The following is a 21,302-nucleotide window of genomic DNA, read 5'->3' on the forward strand; positions in this document are numbered from 1 at the left end:
TGAAATTAGTATTAACAGTTGACTCTGGCTGTAGTGTTATTAGTATGTATTTAGTTTAATTACCCTATTGCTTGCAAACATTTTAATTTGCTAGGCTTATTTGCAAAAAAAAGTTGAAGTTTTAAAAGTTCTAAGTAAGTTTTGAATAAACAAAAACTTATGAACTTTATAAGCAGAATTCTAAACTTTAAATTAGTAATATAAATAAGATTAAATGGGCACAAAAATAGACGCTGAAGAAAAAATAACGAAGTTTTCGAAACACAATCACTACGATGATGTGACCTTCTCAGAAAAGTTGGTTTTGTATTTTTCTTAAAACAGTCAGTTTAAGAATTTTTTCAATTGTAAAAATATGTAATTAAATATTTATTTATTTATATAGGAAGTTTGCTTCGATCAGTCTAGGTAGGCATACAAAAAAGTTTTTAATCTTTTTAAATGCAAGCTAAACCTAAAGCTCTGTCAAAAAGCTTATAAGAATTTTTTTATATTAAGTTAATTTTATATGGAGTTTGTATACAAAATAATTAGGTCGTTAAAGTTTAGCAGTTTATGAAGTTTGAGTAATAGTTAGTCAGTCATTTTTCTTTGCTTAAAATAAGGAGTAATGTTTTTTCATTGTAGCAAATTAAACATAAAAAAGTTATTATTACTTTTAGTTTAAAATTCTATGGTACCTTTGGCTTTAAAATATATACTTACTACAATGTTTAACCTCTTATAATTGTATATGAATCTAATTAAAACTGTTTTTTTTTGTTTATAAAGCCCTTATCTAATGAAGTATTTAAAAAAAGTGTAAATACCATAAGTTTATTGAAAGCAATAAGTTTTTCAAAATCAACTGCATTATTTAGAAACTGATCTTTTTTCAATAACATTTTATGTTGCTATCTATCGGAATAGTGTTATTTCTTATAATAAATTCAACTATCAAGTCTTGAACTTCGTTTTACTAACTTTCGTAAACATATTAACTTTCTAACTATACTAAAAGTTTTTTTATCTAGTTCTTAGCTTAAAGAGCATTTTAAAACTTTACACGTTTTATTTCTTAAGCTTACCCGCTTTAAAAAACCAAAGTTTTAGATTTTATTATGACAGCTCATTTTTGAAATTCTAGTTTATTAAATAACTTAATATTATTATTTTTAAACGAACATTTAATAAACAGAAACGAATACTCTTCAAGTGAAGATAGCAGCAGCAGTACTTCATCAGAGGAAAAAGAAGAAGTTAATCTTATCAATTACACTGAAATCGTTAGTTAAAATTTATTAGAGTCTATAAGATCTAAGATGAAAAAGTGCTTAATTGTGATACTTATTTTAAATTGTTATGAGCATACTTTTATTTATTTTTACTTTATGTATACTTTTTAAACTAATTGTTGGTGCTATAAAAATTGCACTTTTACTTAAGCTTGTTAAGACTTTTTAAGCACGTTTTTCAAAACTTAGATTTAAAAGTTTGTTTCAAACATAGCTCTTGTATTAACCTTATTTAAAACTATAACAACTTGTTTAAACTATTTAAGAAAATATTAAACAAACAAACTAAGTTTATAAATAGTTTTGAGCTGACAAATTAAGTAAAATAATTTAATCTGTCAACTTATCATGTTTTTTATTCTGTTTGTTCTAGTTTTTGCCTGTTTTAGCATGGAGTCACTACTTCAGAAGCTGTTAGTTGCACTGTAATTTATAAACATTACTTAACATATAATATTTAGTATAGTTTATTGTTCAAAAGCGAAAAAAGAAGTATTTGTGCATCTGTATAAATGTTTAATTGTTTATCTATCTACGTCACAATCGTAAAGAACAAGACCACTTATTTAAATTTGAATTATTCTAACTAACTTATTCAAAAAAGTAGTAGCCTTCCAAATAACAGCTAATAACCATTCTAATCAACTTGTTTGTCAATATAAACTGCTGTTCAAAGAAACGAAAACTGTGAAAATGTATAGAAAATCAGCGTAACTAAACAATAAAAATGCCGTTGCAGTTTAGGTATGCCACTTCTTTCGACTACCTCCTTATGTTCATCGGCTCCTTTTCGGCCGTGCTCCACGGAGCTGCTCTACCCGTTATGTTTATCATCTTCGGCGAGACGACCGACTCTTTCAACTACTACGATCTCTACAAGAAATGCGACTTTAACTACACTATTTGCTCGACGTTCATTCCCGACCTCACTGAAGAGTTGGTTGTTTTGAATTTGTTGTATATTATTGATACTTGTCAGTAAATAATATTTAGACCTAACAAACTCTTTTAAATGTAAAAAGTGTTGTTTTTCTAATAAAAATTATTAACCTTGTAAAACAAACTTGAAAATAAAAATGATCAACAAGTCCAAGTCTCAAAGTTAACACTTAAGATATGCTGGACTTATATTGTTATCCAGTATAAACATTAGTTGAAATACTTATTTAATCTTTAATCTAAAAGAGTTGATTTAAAAGAAAAACAATTGAAAACAGGTATAAAGAAAGTCTAACTAAGAACAAAATTTACTAAAAATATGGTACCTTTAATCTCTTAAAAAAGAAATCTGAAAAAAAAAGGCACTGCAATAAGCGAGCTTTCTAGTTAATTGTGACGTAATAATGTTATCAGGTTCTTCAACGACACGGTAGTGACGGATATCGAAGCGGAAGTTGCTGAACTTTCTCTTTACTATGTGTACCTGGCCATCGGAATTGTTGTTTTTGCATCTTTACAGGTAAATCGTATATTTCAGTAAAAGAAAACTTTAAAGATATAAAATAAAAATTTTACTATCTACAACTTTTTTTTTCGATAAACAATGCTTTGCAAAGCTTAAGCTTTTTTAGATACTTGAAAATTAACCTATATTTAAAAATAAAAGTAATCTCTACCACTAGTAAAACTGAAAAGTACACTTTGTAAACTTAGTTTAAAATTTCAAAAGCGTCACATAGACTTCATTAATTAAACAATTTGTATAAGAAAACCCATTTAAAAAAAATTATGCCAATATGATAAATAAACCAAACAAACAGATAGGGTGCTGGATGTTGCAGGCGTCGAGGCAGACCAACGAGATCAGGAAGAGGTTTTTCAGGAGCATCCTCCGCCAGGACATCACCTTCTTCGATCTCAACTCCGCCGGTGAGCTCAACACCAGGCTTGCTGAGTTAGTTTAATTTTGTTACTAAATTTAATTTGGATATAAGAAAAAAAATCACGAAGCTTGCTGATAGTTAGAATTTTTAGTTGAAGCGAAATTTTACACATACCTAATTACTTGGTGGTTGGCAGTTATTTTTAAATTTAATAATTTCAAAACATTTTAGATAAAACTTAAACATATATTTTTATTACTTTTTTTTGTTTAGTACTTTAATTTAAAACATATTATCGAAGAAGACCAGAACGTAAAATTTTTAGTTTAAAAATAAAAAAAAGCATATGAACTATTTTAAAAACAAAATTAACAAAAAACAAAATCTAAAAGACTTGTGCTTAGTGTTTGTTACTCGTAAACTAACAAAAAGCCTTTTATTCTTAGAAAAAACAAAACAGTATATTTTTCCAGCGACATCAACAAGATATCGGCGGGCATAAGCGACAAAGTGTCGATCACGTTGCAAATGGTGTGCAGGAGCATCACCGGCATCATAATCGGTTTCGTGTACGGATGGCAGCTCGCACTGGTCATACTGGCCGTTTCACCCCTGCTCATACTGTCCGCTATTGTCATGTTCAAGGTTTGTTCGTTTTATCACCTTATTTCATGAAAAATTCGGTCTAAAGTTTTATTTTGATTAGTTTTCTAATTCTGGTTTGTTCATTTTACTTGTTTACAACTACACGTTTATGTAGATCAAATCTTACTATCTGTTAATATTTTGTTTAAAGTCTGTTCATTGTTTTATAATGTGTTGTTTTCATTAGAAAGTCGCTGTGACTGTTTCTTTGTTGTGTTTAGTTTTATAATTCTAGTTTAATGATTTTACTTGTTATACAACTAAAACTCAAAAAGTTCAAATCTTATTATCTGCTAATCTTTTGTACAAAGTTTGTTTGTTTTAAAATATGTTGTTTTACTATGCTTTTTATGTAAAACACAATCGCATTAACTATTTATTTTTGTGGTGTTTAGTTTTATGTTTCTTAGACAGTTGCTACACTTATTGTGAAGCTAATTTTTTATGGTGTTAAATTATACTATCCGCTATAAAAGTTTGCGTACTTTTAACTGTTTTTATGTATGAAAAATGGCTGTTATTACTTTTAAATATATTTTATTTTGTTTTATTAATCATTGATTTGTTTTAACCTTCAAATTATCCACCTATTTTCTTATACAACTAAAGTTTGTTTTGTTGTGTTAAAAAAAGCATTTGTTTATAAATATTTTTGTTTTGTAGTTACAAAAGTAAAATTTGATAACACTTACCGAATAATAGTTATTGCAATGTAACAGTTTGTTGATGATAGAAAAAAAAGACATTTTTATGTATATTTTACAGCAATAACGTCGTCTATTTACAAGTTTTTTTTTTAAAATAAATAAAAAAGTTAATAATTGTCATGCTTGTTTACAATGTGGTTTTTTATGCATTTTTAGTACTTATTGATGTTTATTTGCTTTCTAATTATTGTGCTGATAGAACACAAATTTAGAAAATTTTAATTTTTTTGTGAAAAAGTTTAGTTTAAAAATGATCTTTTAAATACTTCAGTTTGTTTTAAACAAAGTATAAACTATACAAACTAAAATATCTGGTTAAGTTCATTTATTAAAGCTTTTCAAAAATGTGCTAAACCTTTTCAAAAATTTAAGCGACGCTTGTTTTCTATAAAGATAAAAGTTATGTTTAACTTTGGTTTATTTTAATCACTCAAAAACATGTCTTATACTATGTTATTTAAAAAGTATTCGTGAAACAATACACAGCATTTTTTGTTTTTAAAGCTAATCTCAAAATAGCTACAAACAAGTACACCTCTTAAGCACAACTAATCAATGTCTTCTAAAATTTTATTGAACATATTGTAAAAAACACAGCGTACTCAAGTTTAACGTTAAACAGCTTTTATTATTTCTAGCTGACAACAGCGTTCACGAAGCGCGAACTGGATGCGTACGCAAAAGCAGGGGCTGTGGCCGAAGAAGTTCTCTCTTCAATAAGAACAGTGGTTGCCTTCGGTGGCGAGGAAAAAGAATCTGAAAGGTTTTGTTGATAGTTTTAGTTTTTATTCAGCTAATATGGGTTTTTGGTTACGGAAGGATTCATTAGAAATTGAGTGTAAATATACCAACTCTTAACGACCTATGCTTTGTTAGTGCTTCTAAAAGTGGCTTTTGTTTTTTACTAGATGAACTTTTATTTTTTGCCCTATGTTTATAGTTTAGGATAATTTAAGAAAATTTTGGTTAAATATTAAATTGGTTTTTTTATTAGCTGAACTTTTATTGTTCGACCTTGATTTGTAGTTCAAGTTAACTTTATATAAATATTTAGTTGAACTAATTATTTGATTGGTGTTTACGACTTAGTAATTATTAAACTTTTATCATTAATAACTTTTAATCTATTATTTTCGTAGATTTTAAGTTGTTGTTTACAAAAGTTATAATAAAATATAAAGTTTGTTATTTAAAAATTTAGTTGACAAAACAACTATAAATTTAGTTTTGAACTTCAACTTAACATGATATTTATTTAGTTTATCAGCTTACTTTATAACTAATATTTTTTTCTAAAGAAAATGACTTAGTAATGTTTGTTTTTCTTAAGTAAAAATTATTTATATTTGTAGGCGCAGCTTTTGTATATTTTATAAAGCATTTCAAGTTATGATTTTCCTGTGTTACATAACTTTTATTACTTTAACCCGAAAATTTTCTTCTTATATAAAAGTTTGTGTTTAAATTTACATAAACTTAAAAGGCTTAGTTTAGCTTTTTTTTTTTAAATAATAAAACTTCCAAAATAATTAAAGTGCTTTTATGAAGTTAAACATTTTTTCTTTTAGACTGCTTTTTTAATATATACTAAAAAGCACTGATATTTCTAACACTAACCTCGATCCCACTTTATTAATTTTGAAACATAGCTTTATCGAGTTTTTAATCAGTTGTAACGGTGTAACGTCTTTCGTTTAAACTAACTTGGTACTTTTTAATAAGTAATTAACAATAAAAAAAGATGAAAAACAATAAAAAGGTAATATGAAACTAAATACTTAGAAAAAGTTTGTAGTTATGATTTAATACATTGACTAATTTCGTTCGGATAATATGTAATAAAACGTTTTCAACAACTAACGCTTTGAATTGTTTTTTTGCTATCAAGTCATCCGATGTAAAAATATATTTCACACAAAACAGTTTGTTTCTTTTAGAAATGCTAGTTTTAAACACAACAATGTGAAAAAAAGAATAACATCAGCACTTTGTGTGTAAATAATAATATCTTAAACATGTTTTCACAAACTTTGATAAAAAAACTATATTTTAAAACTTTAACTAAAATAAAAAACATTACAAAAATAACTTATCTGGTACATCTATTTAAATATGGTTTCCAAGTCAACCTCATTTCCTGAAAACTGTGGAACCCATATATAATGGGTTCTTAAATATAAACAAAACAAAAAACCACCCAGGTACGATTCGAACCTGGTGTACGCGAAAGACGTGGGCAAGCTGAAGGGGTTGGTGCAGGGGCTGGGGCTGGGCACGCTCTACCTGGTCCTATTTTCAACTTACGGGCTGGCCTTCTGGTACGGCTCCCAGCTGATATTCGACGGGGTTCTGGACCTCGGCGACATGCTCACCACTTTCTTCTCGATACTGGTCGGCGCCTTCTCGCTCGGTGGGGTTAGTGAGAGATTTGTAACTTTGTGTAAACTAATAAGAAAACTTTTAACTGTTTTGTTTTACCTTTTTGTTTATAGTATAGTTAAAAAAATAGTAAAAAGTAAAAAAAAATGCATTAAATTGTTTATTCTATATTTTTAAGTTCCTTTTAATTTACTATGTAACCCTTAGCTTAAAAAGATACTTCAAACACATCAAAAAAATACAAAATAAAACACACTGTAAATTACACAACATTTATCAAACTAATATTACGTCTAACAGGCAGCCAGTAACATGGAGTACTTTGCGGCGGCCAAGGCAGCTGCGTACAAAATATTCGAGATAATCGACAGGGAGCCAGCCATAGACTCCGAAAGCGACGAGGGGTACAAACCGGATAAAATTGAGGGTAAAATCGAGTTCAAGAATGTAAAGTTCACTTATCCCTCGAGACCTGACGTACAGGTGAGCTTGTTTGAAGAAAAAAAAAATTCTAGAAGTTCTTATAAAGTGTGTCTGCAAAAAAATATACTAATAAAAAACATTAGTTGTTATTAAAATAAAAAGTCCGATAAAAACATATAGTTCGATATAATGTGCTTGTCAAATAAAAATTTTCGTAAACTAAAGTCTTTTAGTTGTATGGTTGGCGTATTAGAAAAAAAAAAACTGTTTTTTTTAAACTTTGATTTGTATATACAAAAGGAATAGGTATATATTTGTTGTAGTAAGTTTTAATATGTTACTTTAAGAAAGAGATTAATAAAAAAAGATTTTAACAAAAACAGTCAATATTGTTATTAAACTAATCATTTTGTATTTGATAAAAAAGTATAACGTTTTTCATAAAATTTTGTTACGCATCTCGTACAGTAGATGAAAAAAAAGTAATCAAATTTTTAAACTAATAGTTACATTTAAAAAATACTAACTTATAACTCAATGAAAGTCTTAGTCTAAAAATTAAGTTCTTATAAAAAATAGTATAAGCTGTAAGTTGTTTTTGAGGAAAGTTAGTTTAACTCTAAACTATCATTAAACAATTAAATAACGGTTAGTAGAAAAATAAAAGAGTTAAGTTAAAAAACAGTGTTTCTAAAAAATTTGAATGAGTACTTTAGAAAAAGATAAGATACGTTCGTTTGTAAGCTTCGCGCTCTTAGCTATGTCAACAAACATGTAAACATAAAAATGTTTTTAATGAAAAAAATGTTTGATGAAATAATGTATTCAAGCTAAAAGTTAGCAAACAAACTGCTTAATATATTTTATATTGTTTACCTTAATAAAAAAATATATATACTACTTTTAACTTCTATTCGTTGTTTTAAATTTAAACTGTGGAGGCAACCTAAAATGGAAAAAGTGTTTAATTGTCAAAGATATTAATGAAATCTACAGAGTTTAAAGTCGTGATTTTTGTAGCATCTTGTTTAAAAAAATATTTTGAAATTTATTTTAAAAATACACATTTCTAAAACGTCATTCATATAGATATTGAATGATGTGTCTATAGAGGTGGAAAACGGTAAAACTACGGCACTATGCGGACAGAGTGGTTCAGGAAAAAGCACCATAATCCAGCTGATACAAAGATTCTACGACTGCGATGTGAGTTTGATTTGTTTTGGTGCTAAAAATATTAGTGGCTGTACACATTTTTTTAAGACTTGAAGTTTCTTAGCTTTAAATATTCTTTTTCTAAAGAGTAGTAGAAAGTGTTTACATTGAAAAGTAAAGTTTAATTTAGGCTTTTGAGTATATTAAAAGTTTTTCAAATATATCAGTCAAAGTTAAACATCAAAGAAAACTACTCAAGAAAACACAACAAAATATTTAATTAATTAAATAGAAGCCATGTACATTATTATTTATTAATGTACAAACCACTGCTCGACCAACACTAATTTGAAATCTGCTGCAGGAAGGGGAGATCTTGCTGGACGGGCGGGACATCCGGACGCTGAACGTGAACTGGCTGCGCAAGAACATCGGCATAGTGGCGCAGGAGCCGGTGCTGTTCGACACGACCATCGGGGAGAACATCAGGCACGGGAACGAGGGGGTGTCCATGGAGGAGATGGTGCGGGCAGCAAGGGAAGCGAACGTGTTCGACTTCATCAACAAGCTTCCCGATGTTAGTTTGTTGGAGATCGTAAGGTGTTTTTAAAAATGGTGTTCGTGAGCACACTTGAACTCTCTGAAGGAAAATATTGACTCGGGGTTTTTGCGATTTAGATGTGTATAACATAGTTTGAGAGAGTGTAATAACATGCTTGTTCTTAGAAAAATAATCTGTTTTAAGATTGAATTATCATCGGTTACAAAGATTTTAGCATCTTCAAGTAAAGTATGAATACATGTTTGATATCAAATTAACTTCCTTAAAATTTTTAGTACACACACAGCTTACTCAGCTACTAAGAATCATCGATTTTTTTAAGTATTTCCAAGTATTTCTTATAACATTAAAAATAGAGTTGATTTACTACTAAATGTTTATCAATAGTGTTATAAATTTTTTACAGAAAGTTTATTTTAATCATTTAACGAATCAATACTTTGGATACAAACTATTCTGTTTTCATCTAGAATCAAAATATTTTCAACTTCCAAAAATTTTCATTTGAATCATTATTTTACACAGAAATTCGACACGATAGTGGGGGAGGGAGGCGCGCAGATGTCGGGAGGGCAGAAGCAGAGGATAGCAATAGCGAGGGCGATAGTGAGAAACCCGAAGATAATGCTGCTTGACGAGGCAACATCCGCGCTTGATACCGAGAGTGAGGCTATAGTGCAACAAGCGCTTGAGAAGGCTTCGCAAGGTTGGCTATTATATTGTTCGAAGGAGTTGTAATGGGTTTGTAAAAATAAAAACTTGTTTTTCAAACTTCGAAAGTGGTTTGAAATTTTCAACGCTAGTTAGTAAAACTGTAAAATTTTAACCTGAAATTTATACCAAAGAGAGCTAATCTAGTCGTTTATATAATAGTAAAAATAACTTTAGTTAATTTTTGTTGCTGACTTGAAATACTTTTAACAATAGTTTATTAAAAAAACAAACTAAAAGGTTATAAATCTAAAGATTTAGATTTATTTAAAAAATTAATGTGCTTAATAATTAGAAAAAATTATTCTCAGTTGTCTAACAGCTGATGTTGCAAACCAAGATGTAGTATATTATTTTTAAAATCTTTTCGAAAACATTCTTTTTACTTTCAGGTAGGACAACGATTGTGATAGCGCACAGACTTTCAACGATCAGAAACTCGGACAAAATAATCGGGTTCCACGAAGGTAGAGCTCTGGAAAGCGGATCCCACGAAGAACTGCTGAAAGTTGAGAAGGGAATTTACCAGAACCTGGTTCACATGCAGTCCTACGGGGGAGGTGAAGATAAAAAAGAAGGTGGGACAATTTTAGATTTTTAGTGCTATTTTTTAGTAATATCCGTACTTTTATTTACACTAAATAAGTTTAATTCACTTTTTCAGATAAAAAGGAAGCCAAGAGAGCTAAATCTGTGAAAAGTTAGTGAAAAAATTTAAATTCAATAATTTATAATAAATTTATAATTATAAACTAGTTCATATTTAAAAATCAGCATGCGCATAATAATAATCTTAAGTCAATAAAAATATGAAACTCATTGAAACTTGTTGTGAATAATTTAATTTATTTATTTTTATTACACTGTTGAATATACAAGTTAAAAAGTAGCAATGAAGACTAAAAAAAAGTACTTCGATATTTTACAATTAGTAGCTCGCATTGTTTCAAGTACACAACCATTATTTCAAAACCCAGAATAATTTTATTTTTCAATGTAGAACAAATAAGCAAACGCGAACGAGTGACAAGCGTGACGTCAGACAAATCTGTTGATGACGTCATTGAGGAAGAAGAACTTCCCGATGTTCCTTTCTCAAGAGTCGCCGCCATGAACAAATCCGAAATCGGATACATTATTCGTTAGTTTCTCATTCTGTAATGATACTTATTTGTTTTTAATGCTTTATCAGTAAAAACATAAAGTTAAACCGCAATCCGATAAAAATATTGCTAACCGAAAATTTCATGCATAAACATGTCTAGCTAAATAATTGGCATTTTTGTTTTATCAAGCTAACAAAAATTTGTTTAGCCCGCTAAACTTACTAAAGCCTTACTAAACCCAAAAAATGAAACTGCAATACTAGCAATTTTACCACTGACGTCTTTTTGCACTTAACAACAACTAACTAAAAAACTAACGTCAAAACGTTATGACGTCACAACAGCCGGGTGCATTGGGGCGGCGATGGCGGGAGGAATCCAGCCGTGCTTCGCCATACTCTTCTCGGAACTTCTTGACGTGTTCGCGCAGATCTCGAGCGATGAGGAGAAACAGAAGGACGTAAACTTCTTCGCTGGGTTGTTCGTTGCAATAGGTGCCGGCGCATTCATCGCAAACGTCTTGTCGGTTCGTTGATTAACCAGTTTTCACTTGAATATGATAAATGTATTGAATGCTTGCTTGTAAAAGTTTAAAGTGTATAAATATCAAATACTTGAAAGTTTGAAAAACTAACACTTATTAAGCTATTAAAGGGAGTCATCTAAACCTTTTAACTTTAAAAACTAAACAAAATTTATTTAATGCGTAATAATCTATACAAACAGAAGTCTCAAAAAATCTAAAAATAACCTTAAAAAAGCCTAACTCATACATAAAAGACTTCAGAGCTATGTGTTTAAATTTATTTTAAATTGTTCAATTTCACCACCAGAACGCGATGTTCGCCAAGTCGGGTGAGGAGCTGACAGCCAGGTTGAGGTCGATGGGTTTCAGGAGCATGCTGAGGCAGGAGATGGGTTTCCATGACGACCACATGAACAGCACCGGCGCCCTGACAACCAGGTTGGCAACGGACGCTTCCAAAGTTCAGGGGATCACAGGCGTCAGATTGGGGTCGATATTTCAGAGCGTGTTTGGTCTAGGTGGGTTTTTAACAGTGTGATATATAATTAGTTTAACTTAGTGATATTTATCATGTATTTTAATTTTATTATAAACAAACTGAATAAAATAAAAAGATACATACAGAAAGTTTAGCCTTATTTTTATAATATATCACTTACATTTTTGTTCATTAATCAACTAACTATTGAGTTAAAACTACATTAAAAGCAAAAAGTAAGCGAACTAAAATGTAAACACTAATGTTACCTTTTTATAGACTTTTTACTTAATATAAAAAGCTAATTAAAGTTTGCTACGTTAACTGATTTGTGTATCGAATTATTAAAAAAAGTAAAATGTAAAACTTTATGTAACTCACAAGGATATTTAAAGTGAAATGCTTTTCAATTTTACTCAACTATACAAACTACTTTATAGGTGTTGCATTGGGAATTGCTTTCGCTTATGGATGGCAACTGTCTCTTGTCACATTAGCTTTTGTACCTTTCATGATTATTGCTGGTATGCTGTCTATGAAGATTCTCACTGGAAATGTTTGTTTATAATTGTTTTATAATTTGTAGAAACATTTTCTACTGGAACTAGTACAAGAAATAATATGATGTTTAAAAGAAAATTCTAACATAAAGCTTAAAGTAGATTAAGTGTATTTTAAAACTTGGAAGCTCTTAAAATTATGTTAAGCAATATACTAACTAACGTAGTTTGTTAACACTTTATTAAAATATATTTGACTTTTCAGTCTGGAAATGAAACAAAAGCATTCGAAGCATCAGGACAAATTTCTCAGGAAGCAACTGTCAATATCAGGACTGTTGTTTCATTGACCAGAGAAAGACATTTCTATGAAAAGTATGAAAACTCCCTCGATGTACCTAATCAGTTAGTTTAACTTTGAGAACACTATAAAAACTTTATTTGTATTAATTAGTAAAGTATTGATATTTTTATTCCTAGTATCCTTTATTCTTTAGAACTGCGTAGAGTTAAACTATAAATTTGGTTCATTAAAATTATTATAAAAAAATTAAACTACAAATTAATATTTAATGTTATAGAAAAAAAAGAACTTTGAAGATTTAAAATGACTTTTAATCGTTTTTATCAACTTACAAGCAACTTATTTTTTTTATAAAAGTTTTACTTTTTAAATTCACTTTAAAACATTTTGTCTTCGTTAAATTTAATAAAATATTTCAAGTTTTGTCTAGAACATATTAAAATGCTTTATGAAATAATAACAAATTGCTGTCACTTTGTATTGTTTGTTTAATATATTTGCTTGGTTCTTTTACGACTTATTTCTGCTGTGTCACTTAAGGTGATGTAAGCTTGTAAAGTTTTTGTTTTTTCAAAGAAGTATTTATTATTAACTTTTATTAAGCCTAACTTAACACGGTTTTTGTAAAAAAAAACCTATTATTATGTTTCATAAGTTAATAGCCGCTTCAGTAAGTGGCACAATTCAAAACAAGCATTGTTTATGAAAATATTTTGGTTGATAAAAATATATTACTTGAAGAAATTTTACAAAATTGTCCTTGATTGAAAACACATAAAATAATTGAAAATAAAACAGCCAACACTTATTATTCTAAAAGTAGTGTGTAGCAAACTTTCAAGATGGATTATAAAATAAGCTTGATGTCTTTCTTGGTAAAAGTGAAAATAAAACTATTTATAAGACAAACAAACTACACAGGCAAGCTGCAACAAAGGCATGGACATACGGTGTATCGTACGGATTTTCACAGTGCATCGTGTTTTTCGCTTATGCTGCCACATTCAGATACGGTGGTTATCTAGTCGCCGTGGACGTTCTTGACTTTTCCACTGTTTACAGGTCAGTTGATTTAACGTAATAAAATAGTTAGCTTGTACCATTAATTTAAAAGTTTTACTACAATTTTAATTCAAGTTTAATTTAGTCTTTAATTTAGTTTTTAAAATCTCTGTAAAAGTTTATCAGGTTTACAACATTCTGAATACTTTCTTTTTTCTAAACTTTAAAAATTATTTGTTTATAGTGAAATATATATTTTATACTTATCAAAAACTGGTCAATTTGTTCAGTATAAGTTTTTAAACAGTATGCTTTCCTTAGACTAAATAAACATTCACATTGTTACTTAGCTTGATGTTTTAGATTGTAAAAGATAGTTTTACGAATTTCACATTTTATAATAAATATTGTACAAGTTTAATAAAACTTAAAAAACTTATTGTTCATACGCTAAATTTTTAAAGAAAGTGTTTAAATCCTTTCACAAATTTCTTGGGTTTAAAGTTCATTTACTTAGCACGGGAGAAATAATTCAATCAATAAGTGCTGACTTATTGTGACGTAATATGTTTGCACAGTTTTTTCTTATAATTTTCGGCCATCGAACCCGATATGCGGTGTAATTTATCAAACGTATAACTTTCACTTTGAATTTTGATTGACTTAAAAGGAGTATTTGTTGCGGAAATAATTAATTTTCATACAGTATATAGTACTGCACCAGACATGTTAAAAAGCTCTGCTTTGTTTACTCGAGCGTGAAATTATTAACTTAAAACAAACCAAATTTTATACGCTTCATTGCTGAATTACCATAGTAATAATTAGCATTTTAACAAGTCTGTACTGCACCTTAATTTTTAAAACTTGTAACTTTTTTAAGAGGTTTTACATATAAAAAACTATTTTATAGTTAAATATATTTTGTTAAATGTGCTACTTTGACAATATTCTATACTTACATAGTTACAGTCAGTATTCTACATCAAGTTTAACCAACCAGTTATAAACTTTAATATTAAACAAATGTCTATAAAATAATCATTTAAAACAGAGTGCTGATGGCAGTGATATTCGGAGCGGTTGCAGTCGGTCAGAGTAGTTCGTACCTACCGGACATATCCGAAGCTAAAATCGCCACGAACAGATTGTTTAAGCTAATTGACAGCGTTCCTTCTATTGACAGCAGCGACAAGAGTGGGAAAACAATTGTAAGTTGATTTAATAAGTTTGATGTATAGTTTATTTTAAGTTCAACTACAATAAGTGTCAATTAGATATAAATTTGTCCTTTAAACTTTGACATTTTTTTAATTTAAAGAATTACTGCAAGTAAATGATGGTATATAAAAACTTTTAATTTATGTTATTAATGGGAGTAAATATTTGTTTAGAGATTATCTTTCAACCTTGTGTCCTAGTAACGATACAAACAAATATTACTATAGATTGCAACAAAACTTTTTTTTCCTAAAACAAACCATCAAAAAGTGGCTGTAATACGTAGCCCTTGTGAATGTACGACATACCTTGTATAAAGCTATTTCAAAAAAACTTATAAAACTATAACTTGATTAGACATAAAAATAACATGTAAATTTTTACAACAGTAAAAAATACATTTTAAAATCTTAAAACTTATTTTTTCCTCTTTAATGTTGATTTTCGTAACTTCTTTATTAAAGAACAAAAGAACTAACATAAACTTTTGTTATATTCCAGAATATATAATTCTAAACAGTGTTAAGTTAGCTTTTAATTTAAAAAAACTTGGTGAGCATTATTATTTATTACTGCTCACTAAATGTTAGGACACTCTAAATTTTTCTAAAAGTCGTTTAGTCCCAAAAAACAATAGTATAGTTTTGGATTATTAACTTTTTTAACTTCAATTATTTAGATGAGTAACGTATAATTAAAAAAATTAAAACAACTTGCATTTAACATACAAAGACACTAAAGTAGATAATAAAACTAAATCCCAGTAATTTCACTAAATTAAATTATTTAAGCAAATCACATTGAATTGAACATTTTAAAAATGTGTATTTACTTCATGGTTTGACAACAAAACTTTTTAAAATCTATGTATTTTCATTTAAATATAATTTACTAATTGCTTCAAAGATTTTCATCGTTTTGCAGTGTGCATAGTAAATTGTTAATAGTAAATTTATGCTAGCTAAACTTTATATTATTATTTTTTACATAAAAAGTAAGATGTTTAATGTTAATTTTTATCTAATCTATGCAATTCACTAAAATTTGCTAAGAAATGTATACAAACAGCTTTTTAAACATGGTAAAATAGGCTATATGTCTGTTTTAGAAAATTTATTCCGTTCAATTGCATTTTTTGTTTTATATATATTACAGCAGTATGAAAACATACATATTTTGCACATGTTTATTTTAAGCCTGTTTATGAAGCATGTATAAATTCAATGTGAAACTCATAACTTTATTGAAACGACACAGGAGACAACTGAAGGGAAGGTTGACTACGAGTCGATAGAGTTCAGTTATCCGACGCGTCCCGATGTGAAGGTTTTGAAGGGGTTGAACGCGAACATCAAACCCGGCCACACGGTGGCGTTTGTCGGTCAATCGGGGTGCGGAAAGTCGACCTGCGTACAGTTACTCGAGAGGTTCTACGACCCGCTGAAGGGCAGAGTTGTTAGTTTGAAGATATTTTTTTTTGATGTCGGCAAATATTTAAAGTCTTTGGTTAAGTTTAAAAGAGGTTGTAAGTACTAAAACTGTTTATTAAGTTTTAACAACTGTTTAAACTTAAAAAAAAAGAAAGCTATGATAATTAAAATAACAACGTTTTAAGTATGATTTTACTCGAAGCTTATGTTTTGAAAAACATTTTTTTAGAAACTTTTTTATATCTTAAGTATATTAGATTAAAAGCGATAAAAACAAATCTATCAAAGAAACAAAAACAACTCAAGTACTTTTAGTGTTCATGTTATATAGCAAAAGGTATATCGTTTTTGTAAAAACTTTTGGATACAATGCTTAATTTTATTTTAAATACTATGAAGTTTGAAAAAAAAAACTTAAGTCCTTGACAAGACGTTTAAAATGATTCTCGTGAACCAAGTCCAAGGACCAAATATTATGAGCGTATTTTTGTCATTCGACAATTTATAAATTACATAAGCTTAAAACTTTACCGAGTTTAATTCACGTTTGATTAAACAATAAAAAACAGTTAACACTTTATGACTTACAATAAAAATTTTCAGATGTTGTCCGATGAGGATCTGACGACGATGCAGGTGAGCAACCTGCGCAGCCACATGGGGATCGTGTCCCAGGAACCCATACTGTTCGACACCACCATAGCGGGAAACATCAGGTACGGGGACAACGGCAGGGTGGCGTCGATGGAAGAAGTGGTCAAGTGCGCCAAGGACGCCAACATACACGACTTCGTTAACGGGCTACCCGAGGTTTGATATTATTTTCTGTTGTATACTAATTATTACAAAAGAAAGCACTCTGTTATAAGTTTTGTAAAAAATGTTCAAATTCATATTGAGCTCTGTTAGTAGATATTTTTTTTTTCAAGAGACAGTGTTGTGCACGGTTGTTTAACTTAATGTTGAAATTAGTCGTCCAAAACAGCAAATACTAAGTAGAAACTTATTATGAAGCCTTAAAAAGACTTTAAAGATTAAATGTTGTTCAGGGATACGAAACGAACGTGGGATCGAAAGGTGCTCAGCTGTCAGGAGGTCAGAAACAGAGAATCGCAATTGCCAGGGCTCTGCTCAGAAATCCGAAAGTTCTGTTGCTTGATGAAGCCACCTCTGCCTTAGATACCGAAAGTGAAAAGGTAATAACTTGTCAACATTATATTTAGTTAAGTTTCTCGTTGACTGTCTATAATATATATATACATCTATATTAGGGGTGGGCAACGTACGGCCCGCGGGCCGGATCCGGCCCGTGAAGTGAAAATAACCGGCCCCCAAACCTTTTTTAAATTTAAATGGAATCCGGCCCGCGGAAAAAATTGATCCAATATAAATATTACAAAATTTGTACAAAACCTTTTTAGAATTAATTTAATAATACAAAAATGTAAGACTTTGACCCTGAAAAAGTTTGTAAAATTGGTTTTTTATTTGTGTGGTGATAAAAACACTTTTTTGTTTAAGTATCTTTTTCTGTTTCAAGTCAGTTGAAGCAATCCTTTCTCAAATTATCTAAAAACAATTGTTTGCTAAACTAACTTTGATGATCTTACCTACCATGATAATTTTCATAAAAAATGGACATGTTAAAAATTGCTGTCTTTTTTAACCAAGATTATTTTAAGTCCAAAAAACCCAGATGTGTAGTGAGTTGTTTTTTATACTTGTTTAGAAAAGTAAAAAAAGATTTTTAAACATTGACAATTATTTAAAGTAAAACTGCTCAAAATTAAATTTTAGTAAATTTTTTTAAGTTGAGACTAAAAACTGCACTCTTTTCTGCTATTATTTTTTTTTTTTATTAATGACTTTTTGATTAATTTTATGGTTAAGTTTAGTGATGACCAATTGATGACAATAGTTTCACTTGATAATGAGTTTGGTCGTCGTTTCGCAGACTTTCAACAACTAATAGAAGAATTTGATATTGTGTCTTCATAGTTGACGTTTGACACCGAAAATGCACCTAGTAATATACAGTTACAACTGCTAAACTTCAATGTGACAGTACACTAAAAAAAAGTTCAAACCTTAAATTTTAACAGATTTTATGCCCTACGTAACAAGTCAAAGTTTGTTAATTTAAAAAAGATGGCAATGAAGTTACTTGTTTTGTTTAGGTCTATATAAACTAAGTGTTTCATCAAGATATTTTAATTTTATTTTTTCGCTTTTTATGGTAAAACTGTTTATTATATCAAAATTATTTGTTGTTTTGTTTCTTTTATACGTGCAAAAATCTGTAATGAATCTTAAGTAGTTTGTTTAAATTTAAAGGTATTAGTTTTATTTTGTAATAGTATTTGATAGTTAACTTCTGAATAATATTATTAATGAAAACTCCAGCCAAGAATTGCCAAAATTATATAATTTCGAATAGTTAACAATCTTTTAATGTTTTAGCTTGAAATATTAGGCTCAGGTATTTTTTAGTAAGTAAGTTATTGTTTTTATAAGACTAACTAGTACTAATTCGATCCAGAGCTATAATAAATATATAGTTATGAATACTTCATAAAAATTAAAACAAAATTTTATACTTGAGAACCTTGGTAATTATTACATTGATTCAAAATTCTGATATACACGATAAATTAGCACCCAGCCGGATCCAAATCTTTTTCAAATAAGCTTACATTCGGATCCGGATCTTTGTCTAAAATTAGTATATAGCCGGTTCCGGATAATATTTACAAATTAGGATCCAGCTGAATCCGGTAGATCGCTAACTCGAAATACTCCGGCCCGCTGAGGACTTTTTTTTTTGGATCCGGCCCGTCAACTATTTACGTTGCCCACCCCTAATCTATATATACATATATATGTATAAAATAAAAATCAATAAATCAAAAAAAATTTCTTAAAGAAAATGTAATAAAAGAGATAATAACCTATTACTAAAAGCATATAACTTAATTTTCGAACTTATAAAAAGTGAGAATTTAGTATAGTAAATGTTTTTCAATAGATATACAAAGATTACCTTACTGATTACTTATTGTCTATAAAAGCTTTGATAGTTTTTTGTATTGAACTACTGAAAACTTAAAACAGTCCCATTGACTGTTGTAATACTTTAAGTTCTTAACTTTAAACCACTAATTTGGCAATTCATTTAAATAATAGCAAATGTAATCTAATCGCTAGCTGGCATACCGAAACTACTATTTTACTCAAACAGATCGTGCAAGCGGCCATCGATCGAGCAACGGAGGGAAGGACGTGCATCGTCATCGCGCACCGGTTGTCCACCATTCGCAACAGTGACGTCATAATGGTGATTGAGAACGGGGTGGTAGTGGAAAGCGGAAGTCACGACAAGTTGCTTGAACTGAAGGGAAGCTACTTCTCACTGGTCAACGCGCAACTGAATCACTGATGATAAATTAATATATGTTTGACTGTAGTAGAGAAGAAAATAATTAGTCTGAGTTTATATTTTAATTGTAGATCTAATGAATCCTTTGGAAGGATATGTTACTTTGTTTTATTTATTCTAGTACTGTGTCAAAGTTTGTCTCTTCAGCGAAAAAAAGTAGTTTGTGGTTTAAGTTTTAGCTTATTTTATTTATTCTTCATCAAGGTTTACTGTAAAGACACGTTTCATTCTTTGATCAACATAAAATAATTCAACAACTTTTTTTATCATCTTAAAAGTAATGTAACAATGTATGATCTATTTGAAAACTTTTAAAGTTCCTTCTTCACTTATTTAATCTTAGATTTTTCATGACAGTTTACTGAAGTTGTGCCAATATTTTCAACACAAAATGACTTTATAGCTTTATATTAAGTTAATTTTTGTTAGAAACCGTTTTTTTGTGTTAAATGTGATGCAGTCTCCAAATTTAATTGATTAATTTATTTAGTTGTTTCTGCAGTGTTACAAACTTTTTTAAGCTGACACGAATTTCTTTAATACTTTTGTCGCACAAACAGAAATCATCTAAAATATATTTGTTTAAAGATCGTTTGTATGTGGTATTTACAGCTAACTTTGATTTAGGAAACTAAAAAAACCTTCAACATATTCTTTCCGCGTAATAATTATTTAACGTTTATATACGTCTTTAAATCATAAAAGTTAAACAACTTTCTTTATAATAAAAGCTGTGTTCTTGTACTTAAGTCTATTTACTGAGTAGAAGACAACATTTATGAAATAGAAAGCACTTTACTTAATTTCAAAAACTTAAATCAATTTAAAGATTAATTACTTCAAATAAACAGTGTAAAAGTGTAGATTGTGTGTACAAGTCGTATGAAAACATTAACTATTATAAGTATAATTATTTTAAAAAAACTTTGTCAAAATGTACATTTGTTTTCAATTTTTCACGGTTTTATACTACTAATATATCAATTTAGGTTCGGACAATGTTTTTTGTGCAAAATTCTCAAACGGGCGGGATTTGTTCAAAATTGTGGTTTATAAAATTAAACTATAAAGAAAAACTCAATAAGTCTTAATTATAATGAAATAATCATTTTATGAATACAACGGTATACTTAATATCAAATAAAAACATACTTCCGAATATTTTGATTAATTTTTTTTTTCTTGGTTTTAAGCAAGTTGACTTATGCTAAGAAATACATCGCGGACCAGACACTTTTGCTTGGCAGACCAGCCCTTAAACGGACTAAGATTAATGCCTAATTGTCGGTTTTGAAATCAGTTTACTAAAGTAAGAAAAATTGCATTGTTTGAAAAACATCGTAAGTAAGTAAAGTTAAGTAAGTTTGTGTAGGCTAGTTTATTTTTTACAATTTTTGTAAAAGTAGTTGTAGAACTTTCGTGTGATAACTTAAAATAAAAATGTTTAGGTTTTTAAATTATAAGATTTTTATAAGGATTTCAAAAAAAAGTTGTTTTGACTCGTTTTAAAAACTTTGATACGTTGATCAAGGATCAAAAAGACAAAGAAATATCGATTTAGCCCAACAGCTTTATATAACTTCTTTTAATACTGATGTTTTATAATTGTTTGGCGGCTAC

The 21,302-nt window shown here is 29.0% G+C and overlaps 1 protein-coding gene across 1 annotated transcript; it reads left to right on the forward strand.

Moving 5' to 3' along the window:
* Window positions 1-214: 214 nt before the first annotated feature.
* Window positions 215-19,682, forward strand: LOC145836335 (ATP-dependent translocase ABCB1-like). The gene is made up of 26 exons (XM_082944145.1): window positions 215-297; window positions 1,178-1,265; window positions 2,014-2,210; window positions 2,628-2,733; window positions 3,035-3,168; window positions 3,571-3,742; window positions 5,088-5,212; window positions 6,651-6,864; window positions 7,129-7,311; window positions 8,341-8,457; window positions 8,771-8,983; window positions 9,494-9,674; window positions 10,072-10,257; window positions 10,344-10,379; window positions 10,612-10,629; window positions 10,680-10,820; window positions 11,130-11,311; window positions 11,619-11,829; window positions 12,230-12,345; window positions 12,555-12,694; window positions 13,515-13,655; window positions 14,650-14,806; window positions 16,074-16,271; window positions 16,850-17,056; window positions 17,296-17,442; window positions 19,485-19,682. Exons 1-26 carry the CDS (start codon window positions 215-217, stop codon window positions 19,680-19,682), a joined length of 3,891 nt encoding a protein of 1,296 aa, XP_082800271.1.
* Window positions 19,683-21,302: the final 1,620 nt, after the last annotated feature.

Source organism: Thalia democratica, chromosome 5 (genome assembly GCF_965202585.1).
Source record: "Thalia democratica chromosome 5, ktThaDemo2.hap1.1, whole genome shotgun sequence".
NCBI lineage: Eukaryota > Metazoa > Chordata > Thaliacea > Salpida > Salpidae > Thalia > Thalia democratica.

Excerpts from the sequence above, each read along its gene's own strand:
- LOC145836335 (XM_082944145.1), top strand. The coding sequence starts at position 215 with ATGGGCACAAAAATAGACGCTGAAGAAAAAATAACGAAGTTTTCGAAA. Across the intron at positions 1,266-2,013 it reads TTATCAATTACACTGAAATC|TTTAGGTATGCCACTTCTTT; the intron begins GTTAGTTAAAAT and ends ATGCCGTTGCAG. Across the intron at positions 5,213-6,650 it reads GAGGAAAAAGAATCTGAAAG|GTACGATTCGAACCTGGTGT; the intron begins GTTTTGTTGATA and ends AAAACCACCCAG.